At 49.1% G+C, this 10,214-nt stretch overlaps 1 protein-coding gene across 1 annotated transcript; it reads left to right on the top strand.

Annotated features, from left to right (window-relative positions):
• Window positions 1–2,537: 2,537 nt before the first annotated feature.
• On the top strand, window positions 2,538–9,378 carry PIGH (phosphatidylinositol glycan anchor biosynthesis class H). The gene is made up of 4 exons (XM_087746531.1): window positions 2,538–2,766; window positions 4,836–5,045; window positions 5,689–5,772; window positions 7,979–9,378. Exons 1-4 carry the CDS (start codon window positions 2,590–2,592, stop codon window positions 8,078–8,080), a joined length of 573 nt encoding a protein of 190 aa, XP_087602657.1. The 5' UTR covers window positions 2,538–2,589; the 3' UTR covers window positions 8,081–9,378.
• The last annotated feature ends 836 nt before the right edge of the window (window positions 9,379–10,214 follow it).

Genomic DNA, 10,214 nt, shown 5'->3' with positions numbered 1-10,214 from the left:
TCCCGCCCCTCACACGCCCGCGCCGCCCGGCCAACGGCAGCGCGCGCGCCCGGAGGTGTGTCCCGCCCCCCGCGGCGCACGCGGCCCGGCGCGCGACGGCCCGGGGGCGGGGGGGGGAAGGGGGAGCCCCCGGCAGAGCGGGGCGGCCAACGGCCCGCACCCCCGGGGCTGCCCGCCCTCTCCCCCCGCCCGGCCGCCCACCTTCCGCGGGCCCACGCCGCGCCCCGTCCTCCTCCTCCTCCGCGCCGGGGTTTTTCCACTCCCAACCGCCGCCTCCCCTCGCTGCCGGTGGCAGGCGGAGCTGCCAGCCCCCCCGGGGGCGGCGGGCGCCCTTCACGGTCCCTTCACGGCCTCCTCCACGCCGGGAGGGCAGGCACGAAGCATGGGCCAGGCCCGGGCTGGGGGCAGTGGTGCAGCGGGGGGAGAGGTCTCACACCGAGCCCCCAGCTGGCCAGGCTGAGCCCCCCACAGCCGCCTCGCAGGAATGCTACGCCCTGGCTTTGCTGAAGCAAATCTGGGGTGATGCTCTTCATCTGGTAACCTTGAGAAAGCATTAAGAAAGGCACCTCTCCAGCACCCAGCCTCAAATATCTGATATCGGGATTTCTTGGCCCGAGAGGATTCACGAGTTCTGAAAGCTGTCACTGTTCCTATTCATGGCACATTTGAAGGATTACGGATTAAGAAATGATTTAAAAACTAGTAAATGCCCCCATCTTCCCCTTCTGTGACAAGGCAACGTGACTCCTACTGTCAAAGGTGCAACCTCACGTATGCGTCTGAAAGGCTGGCGGCGTTCACGAGGAGAGAGATGATGGGGCGCAAATGCGGTCAAACTGGGACTTGCCAGTGACACGCAAAAAAAAATGCATGCATGCTTTTGCTGTTCCTCTTAAGATTTCCAAGTCCTCTCCTTGCCCCTGTATCTCAGTAACTTCCCGTGTCTGTTTATGTGAATTACCATCACCGCTCCTCCAGGAGCTCATGCTTCTTTTCCCTCCTGCCACTGACCTTCACATTGCTTTTTCTTCCTCTGCCCCCTACTCCGACTTTTCTTTCCCCTTCTCCCTGTCCCCATGTCCTGGGCTGTCGTACCAGACCTCCTGTTTCTTTACTTCAGTCCTTCTCACCTGTCATTTCAAACGTTTCTTCCCTTTTTAAAAAACCTGTAACTCTGGTTTCAATTTATTGGTTTTTGCACTTCCACTCTGTCGATAAACTTCTTTCACCCTCTCTTTAACTTCAGCATTTTCTCCTGTTTCCGCAGTTCACGGGCTGCTGTTACTCTTCTCTCTCCAGGCCAGCCCACCTTTTCTCTTCAGAGCTCCAGCCCGTCCCTCACCTCGGCTCCTGTGTCACGGCGAGACCCTGGACGCTCTGCACGAGCCTCCCACTCGTGCCAACCGTCACCCGCTCCTCGAGGCCGAGCAAAGATCTCGGCAGTGACTCAGCGTCCCTTGCTGCCCTTAGCAGAACAAGTTAGCAAGTTTATACATGTAGCACCCACCCAAGAGCTCTGAAGATACCACGAATGAAGTAAATTGCTCACAGAAAGATGGTACCCGCAGTTACAGCCACCGGACACACCCCAGGACTCTGGGAGAGGGGGAACAGAGAAAAAGGGCAAAGGAGTTTGAAGTTACAGAGCCGTAGCTTTATGTCACTGCCAGGCACGTCGCACAAAGCGGTAACCGAAAAGTATGGAAGAGAACACAATACAAAGACTCCTTAAGTGTCTGTACACAAAGGCGAGTCTCCCATTTATTAGGTACTTACATGGCAAGGAACCAGAAAACACTGCTTTAAACTTGGGAAAAAAAATTACTGAAGAAAACCAGAAGAGCTTGTAGTAAAGGGTGGTACAGACAAAAAGACAGACTTACGTAGGAGGAACTGGTAAAGGCAAATGGGGAAGAAAACCCATCTCTGTCATGGCCAGGGACATACACACCACCACTAAAACCCGTGTCGTTTAAAATGGTTACTAAAAAACGAGAGGAAGCAAGCAGTGAATTATCCCCATGTGCAAACCGCAGAAGCTCCCCGTGCCGATGAGGATTAAGGACGGACGCGGGGCGAGGTTCAACCAAGGCGGACAGGCCAGCGGCTGCCCTGGGGCAGGCCCTACTCCCGGCCGGACCCTCACCGCACGGGGGGCTGCCGGGCAGAGCCGGCCTGGCAGAGCCTCCCCGGGCTCACCTCAGCTCAGGCTCCCCCCGCACGGCCGCGCTGACCCCGCGGGCCCTCCGCGGCTCCGCTCCGCGCTCGGGGGGGGGGGGCCGAGCCGGGCCGCCGCCCGCGCTGCCGACCCCGCTCCGCCGCGGGGCGGGCTGCGGGCCCCGGGGGAGCGGGAGGCCCAGCAGAAGCGGCCGCGGAGACGGCTTCGCACTCCGCGCGCGCGCGCCGGTCGCACGAGGCGCCCGAGCGCCCCGGGAGCGCGGGCGGGGGGGGGCGGGGCGGGACACCGGCCCGCCGGGCCGCAGCGCCCACCCCTTCCCGCGGCGAGCGAAGCGCCGGAAGTGTGTGGTTGGGCCGTACCATCGAGGCGGGCCGCTCTAGGCTGCGTGTCGGTGGTTCCGGTGGGGCGGCATGGAGGAGCGGCGGTACCGCTCGGCCTCGGGGGCGCCCATCGCGCTGCGGCGCCGCCAGCACAGCGCCTCCTGCCGGGAGCTGGCGGTGCGCGGCCCCCGCCTGCAGCTCCGCTCGCTCAGCGCCCTCACCTCCGCCGTCTGGCTGGCGGCCTACGGCCTCTTCGTGCTCAGCGAGGTACCGGCCACCCCCTTCCCGCCGCCCCTCAGCCCTCTCCGCCGCTCGGACGCCGAGGGGTGAGGCGGGGGCCCGGCCCTGAGGCGGCTGCGCCCCGCTGAAATACCGGGGGGCGATCGGGGGCTGTGGTTGGCATCCGAGAGGCTGGGTGGCAGCGAGTGTCCCCAAAGCCCGCCGGCCTGCAGGGAGCCACGCAGCCTTTGCCGAGCTGCTCCCAGGACATGGGCAGCGCCGGCCAAGGAAGGTGGCCACAGCCAGTGGAAAGGCGGCCTCGGCGTATCCTGGGCCTGCTCCACGCCCTGGGAACGCCGAGGTGGTAGAGGGTGATGAGCATGTGGTGAAAGAGAGACCTGTGCTAGCCAGTGTCTGAGGGCCCACACGCTGCGGCTCGGCTGCTCTTGGTGGCTTCTCGGATGCCTCCGTTGGTTGCCTCTTGCCAGAGAGGGTAGATGTACGTATGGGTGTTGAGTGATGCCTAGCGCATTTTTGTGAGTCCAAATAACAGGTGTTTACTTGGAGAGATGAGTTGCGGGAATCTGGAATAAAGAAGATGATCTTTACGGTCCCTTCCAACCCAAACCATTCTATGATTCTATGATATATTGAAGAAGGTGAGCGATTGTTAATCCCCACAGGGATTTTCCTGAGTGACTCAGAGACCACTGCACCATGAATGTCATCTACTTGCTCATGTTCCACAGCTGAGGCAGTAAGACTTTGGCAGTACAGATTCCAAAAGCTGCTGATAAATCCAAAAGTTTTAGTTTAGGTATCTGATCTGTGACCCGTACTTGCATGGAAGGACCAACTTGTAGACCCAGAGCAGTTATCTCCAGACTGAAGTCAGTAGCTTGACTGAAGAAGCCGGTCACTGTGACCAACACTATGACTGTTGCACTTCAATTTTCTCAATAATCTTTCCCAAGGAATGAAGACAGAGATTGCAACCTGAGTCAGTTGGCAAGTTTCCGATACAAAAAGATGGTTCACATTCCTCTAGCTGGAAGGGAAGCTGTATTCAAGGTTTATTTGTTACAAAAGCATAGACCCCAGCCAGTGGTTACCACCCACTGTCCTCCTGCTTGGTTTTGCACATGCTCATGCAGCTTGTGCACAAGTGACTGCAATCCTTCCTTTCTGCCAGGAAACCAGATCTGAAAATCTCTCTCTGTGTGGATTTTGGTGTCTGTAATTCATGACTGTTTTTTTTTCCATGTTGACAAACTTTTGGAGGAGCCCTGTATCCTTTCTGTTCTAATGTGGCCATGGCTTCTTTACCTCACGTGGTGGTACAGGCCCAGCTTGAGTAGTAGGGCCATGCCGTTCTGGTCCTTCAGGAAGTGTCACTTATAACTTTGATTTATGGGTATGCAGCCCAGAGCTGTCTAAAACATGAACCAGAAATAGGTTGTATTTGTGGACCTTTAGGATTTATTACCAGGTCTTCAGATGACTTACTGTTGACTATAGTTTCATCAGTTATATATTTTATGTAACAGCAGTCCCAAGATTGCAGCATGCAAAAGGCATTCGTCCTCTGACAAAGCACAAGAGAAAACCAATGTTCTTTAGATTGGTATTTAAGGCAGGAAGAGATGAGGTTTGAACAAGTTTAGACTTGCAGTTCATAAGAAGAAAATAACTAGCCCAGTGGTTTTTCCTGAAAGGTTTTTCTTCCCCTCCGAGACTCCGCCCTCACTTATACTAAACATTTCACAGCACTTCTCTGTCGGTGACATTGTCTCTATAGACATTTGTATAATACGCTGTCATTGATGTAACTAGCTGGGTTTGGCTGAGATTTCTGCACTAAATTTACAAGGGAATGGAATTTTCTTGCAGTTTTCAGTTTCAGCTCCCAATTCTTTCAGACCATACTGTGAAGACTGATTTAAACCTCATTACACATATATCAGCCAGCCAGGTGAATAAAAGGACTCCACCTAAGTAAAATTGCCTTGTAACTGTAGCTTTAATATTATAATTTACTGTGCAATATTACTTTCTCTATAGCCGTGTTCAATTAATTGTAAGACCAGAGCTCTGTCTTTGCTTGGCTTGTGTTACAGAATAGTATGGTGCTTTCTGCTGCTATCTTCATCACGCTGATTGGCCTGATCATATACCTGCACTTTGTGAAAATTGACCAGGAATCACTATTGGTCATCGGCTCACTCGGCATTCAGGTGACTTCATCCTACGCTTCAGGGAAGGAGAGCACAACCTTCATTGAGATGGGTCAAGTGAAGGATGTGGTTATCAATGAAGCCATTCATATGGTAATCATACACAGTCTTTCTTCTTGTGTATCTGTGGGCGCACTCACATCCAGTGTATTTTCATGAGCATGATTTACCAGAGCAATTAAACACAGCACCATCCGTAGCTTTACTGACATCAGGAGTTTTGTTTCTGATTTCTCTCTTTATTCTCTTATCTGTTCTCTCACCTTTAAAGGAGAATTCAAGCCAAACAAATAACCTGAAAAATCCAAATCCACCCCTTAGATGCCACTGACACTGAGCTAGTGGTTTTAGCTCTTTGTGTTGTATTGTTCTTACAAATCCTGATGCCAAACTCCGTAAGTAGTCAAGACAGAGATAAGGAGATAGGCAACACAAGAGACGATTTTTCCTATTGCTGGAGTTTTCTGCAAAGCTCCTGTAGAAAAGCAGGCCTTACTCTTCCAGCATGTGTGTGTTCTCTTCAGGTTAAAAATTTAATAGAAAAAAAACACAGGTAAAATGATTTTTTATTGTGTGAAGGGAGGAAAGCTATAGATAGAAATTTGTAGACTTGACTGTGGCCTGGGGTGACTGGCCTTCAGCCCAGTGAGTTTGAAACAGATCCTCTTTCTATGGTAACTCCAGGCACTTTGATAGCATTTTCAAACTCTGATGATTTTGTCTGTTCGTCTTGTAGCAAAAAGTTATCTACTACCTGTGCATCCTCCTCCAGGACCCTGGAGATCCTCAGGGAGTATCTGAGGTTGTGCCACTCTTTCAGGTGAGTTTGACTGAATGGTGGAGAAATCCAGATCTTTCGTCTCTGTGTGTGCGCCAGTTGTCTAAGCATACCTTTATTCCACTAGGGGTAGCCCATTACAGTTGCCTTTCCCTGACGGGGCCTTCAGGGTAGGTCTTACAGTGCTGTGGAATGGGTGGTATTACAAGCCTCGTAGAACTATGTACCAGGGATGTACTTTTTCATTTGCCCTCCATTAAAAGAACAGGGAACTGTGTAAATCTGACCCCAACCAGGAGCCTGCATGAACTAGAAGTCTTTGGCTTACGTAGGGTACTGAGGACTCGTACAACTTTCTGTGTAGTCTTATGCTCAGTGTTACCATCATAACTATGGCATTGGGCTGCAGCTGATTTTTCTCTCACCTCTGTGTGTCGAAAGTGCTCATAAAAACCTCCTTGGCATTAGAATGACTTTCCCTGTCTCACCCGTTGACAAAGATCACAGTACAAGCTGTGAGCCATTTGCTTAATGTATAATAACTTGTTTGCTTTACCGTTACCCTGTCTCCCCTTTCTCTTCTCTTGCTAACTTGTTCTGACTGTTTATAACCCCATTTTTGGGATGGATTTTCTTTTTGTGTGTGCATGCCTAACACAACAATGCCCTGATCCTTGAGTGGTGGTAAGCAGTACAGAGGTACCTCACATCTTAGACTGCTGAGGTTTATAGCCCTCTCTGTCCTTCTTAATTCACCTGCTGCTGGTGACTATCATTTTGTAGTCCACATCCAGTTTATGACTGGATACAGTTGGTCTTCAGCTAAATACTTATGGGTATAAATAGACTATTCCATTGATACTTGCTGCTAACTCAGTCCCACAATTGTAAAGACATTTAGTAACAATAATATAAATGAAGTATTTCACACATAGTCAAGGGAAAAAAATGGATTTGCTGGAAATCAACAACTAATAAATTCCAGAGAGCTGCAATCAGGAACCTGGTTTTAGTTATACAAGCTCCTTTCCAGCTTCAAAGAAGCTGCCTGGAATTTGTGTAGTTTCTCTTTTTTCCCCTAGCTCAACTCCGAACAGTTTTATTTTCATGGAAATACCTTAGTATTGGTAGAGTTGACTCCACCAGCAAAGGAGGTACAGAAAGAGCTGTGTCAGTTTGCAATTCATTACCTGTCAGTAATTCTCACTTTAACGTGCAAGTTAGTATGTTACTTAGTTTTGAAGGAGCAGTAATTAGTAACTTTGTTGCATCTCCTTCATTGGGTTCCTCTGTTATGTTAGCCTTCAAAAATACAATTTACCGTGTCACTGAGCCCAGGAGCACTTCTGTGCTGAACTGACCTATTGTTCTCTTAGGCAACACTTAGAAGGAGAGGCGTTTTTGATGGACTTTACACAGTAATGCTGTTTTGGGAGCTCAAAAGTCATGGGACCATAGGGACTGTGGAACTGGGAAACTTTCACCTCCTTGCTGGTTTTAATCTGGTCCAGGTTAGAAGTGATGGAAAATCATTATACTTTGACCACCATTCGCTGTTTGTGTGAAATGAATTGATTTGTTCAGTTAACCTTCCGTTGTCCTGTTGTTGACAGTACAAGCAGAGGCCAAGGGCCAGGTGTCCAAATTCCCTGTCCTGAAGGTAGATTTTTCAGGGTGGAGGTCTTCTAGGGTGGTGGATTAGTGTATGGAAATCTGCTGTTTGGTAGGTCTCGAGAGGGAGTATGGCCTGACAGATGGGTTAATGGGTTGGGAAGTGTGGATGTTCTTCCATGCTGTCACTGTGAACAGTGAGCTGAGAAAGAGGAGGATTTCTGATTTGGTGAGAGATTCAGGCTAACTGCAGAATGATGCTGCGTGTTTTGACCTGACAGCTTTAGGGACTGGAGTTTTTCATCACAAAGCAGGTATGGCTTATGGAATGGTTTTGCGTCCCTATATCACTAGCTTACATCAAACACCTCCTGGAGTTTGATGGTTTATTTCTCAACGAACATGTAAAAGGGAAATCTATTCTCCGTTGACTTAATGTGAGAAAACTAATCAGCTACAGGTATCTTGCTACAGCATTCCTTACGCACGCGTGCTTCTGATTGGTAGTCAGCTTTGTGTCGGCTGTCTCCACATTCCTTTCTCTGCCTGACAGTCTCACTAGTGGGAAGTTAGAGTTTTCCAGCTCTTTTACAGCCAGTTCAGAGCCTGATTCTCTGTTGTTTGACTTAAATTCTAGAGCTCCAAGCCACGTCTGGACTGCTTGATAGAAGTGTACAAAAGTTGTCAAGAAATCCTGGAGCAGAGGAGGACAGCTCCACAATCAAGTGGAATAAAATAGTAAAAAAAAAAAAATCAAGGCAGCAAACTTGCAGCAGGACTCAGAGACCCATGGAAAAGCAAGCAAAACTGCCCCATGGCTTTTTTTAATTCGATGAGTAGAAAGTGGTGCAGCAGTACAGTGATGTTAGGGCTAAAGGCCCGCACAGACTCACAGAGTTGTTACAGAAAATGTCAGCTCAAGCACAGAAGCGAACCTCGAAATCTTCTGCTATGAAGACCGGCGAGCAGAACTTTTTAGACTCAGACAGAAAAGGTTTTTCCTTGCCTCTTCAGAAAAGAATTATGGGGAAATAGGGCAAAGGGAGGCAAGAACATGCATCAAATGTTTACTCTTTTGTGGATCTGAAAATTATGATAAACTTATAATGTAACCTTGGCCGGACTGCCAAAAATATGCATTTTTTTGTTTCTATTTAACCCTTTGTTTGAAAAAAGCATATACCACTCTAAATACCAAAGCTGACATGTCGGCTGGGATGGTAATTTCCGGATCCACAGGAGAATTTCAGAAAGAAAATAACAGAAAATTAAAATATACTGTTGCATTCAATTATGTTTAATGAAATAAACACAGGAGAGCAGACTTTGACCTCTTCAGGGATCTGCTTGAAAGAGTCCCATGGGATGGGGCCCTAGAGGGAAGAGGGGTCCAGGAAAGCTGATTGATAGTCAAGGATCACTTCCTCTAAGCTCAAGAACAGTCCATCCCAATGAGCAGCAAGTCAAGCAAAAATGCCAGGAAGCCTTCAAGGATGAACAAGTTGCTCCTGGCAAAAGTCGAACACAAAAAGGAAGTATATGGAAGGCGGAAGCAGGGACAGGTAAGCTGGGGGGAATACAGCAATGCTCTCTGAGATGCAGTTAGGAAAGCCAAAGCCAACCTGAAGTTGAATCTGTTGAGGGATGTCAAAGGCAACAAGAAGGGCTTCTATAATTATGTAAATAGCAAAAGAAGGACAGGGAAAATGTGGACCCATTGCTGAATGGGGCAGGGGCATGGTGACACAGGACATGGAAAAGATGCGGCATTAAAAGGGCCACATCGATCGCTCTGAGAACGTGAGGAAAATGTGTTGTTGAAAATGATGGTAATGACTATGTGAATAAAGTTTTATTGGTCTGTGCTCTCAGGAGTAACTCAAGGTTGGGAAATTCTTCTTTGTTGATGAGCTAACTTTAGCTGGTATTTTTCTCTCTTTTATTTCCGTGAGTCCTTAGTAACGTAACTGAGACAATTGAAATGTCAAAACAAGAGCTAAACAAGCAAGCTGGCAGGAGCCTAGGGGTCATGCTTAATTTGCATACAAAGTTGTACTATGCTTGCCTACATGAACTGTAATTAAAACGTGGCAACATACCATCATGCAATATGGTAGAGATAAGGTGATTTATTTTTTTTTTTCACGGTGCCATGAAGTTTGAAAGACACAGGTTAGCTCATGTCACAGGAAGTATTCTGGTTGTCCAACTGAAAGGCAGCAGCTTGGGGATGTGACACTGGCTTTGGAGTAACGTTGTCTAGGTTACTTCATTTTTTATCGTTTCGTTTATCATGAATACTTTAAATGTTGGGGTTGGCCAGATTTTTAATTCCAGTGCTGCCCTAATATAAGTTGGTAGGTCTCTGCAGTTCGTGAAGCTGCACTCTGATGCAAACTCTTGCAAGTCCAGGCAGAACTGGGAAGGGCGGGCATTGGGGCAGGGGCAGAAATTGGCTGTTAACAAGGGCGGCAGGCCCTGGGAGCATGACTGTGTAAATGACTACGGTGGAGGTCCTTTGACTAAGAACCACGTGGTATGCTTGAGTTGCGTATGGCTCGGGGTGTGGTTTGGCCAGGTTGTGTTTCTTCACGGGGAGGAGAAATGGTCAAGGCCCTTGAGGAGCACTACAGCAGCAGGAAGACTCGCTGAGCCATGGGGAGAACGTGTCAGAAAATAAATTATGTCTCAGCAGAGTGGACAGAGTCTTGGGCTTAAGAGCGTGCTGAGAACATTGACTACGCTGTAAAAATCCCATGAAGAACATGCACTGAAGAAATGCAAGACCAAGTAGCTGTGTCACAGGAGGAAGTCTGGAAGATTGTTTTAGCCATCTTTTGAAGGAGTGAACATCCTGTGCCCGTGGGAGTGCA

Source organism: Nipponia nippon, unplaced genomic scaffold (genome assembly GCF_047370975.1).
Source record: "Nipponia nippon isolate SJK-2023a ecotype South Korea unplaced genomic scaffold, ASM4737097v1 scaffold_10, whole genome shotgun sequence".
Lineage (NCBI taxonomy): Eukaryota > Metazoa > Chordata > Aves > Pelecaniformes > Threskiornithidae > Nipponia > Nipponia nippon.
Note: the sequence above shows the minus strand (reverse complement) of the source record. Positions and strands in the feature narration are given on the sequence as shown.

Bases quoted from the DNA above. Each gene is read 5' to 3' on its own strand.
- PIGH (XM_087746531.1), top strand. From the start codon at position 2,590: ATGGAGGAGCGGCGGTACCGCTCGGCCTCGGGGGCGCCCATCGCGCTG. The intron at 5,046-5,688 runs GTAATCATACAC...TTCGTCTTGTAG, and splicing joins TCAATGAAGCCATTCATATG to CAAAAAGTTATCTACTACCT. The intron at 5,773-7,978 runs GTGAGTTTGACT...CTTAAATTCTAG, and splicing joins AGGTTGTGCCACTCTTTCAG to AGCTCCAAGCCACGTCTGGA.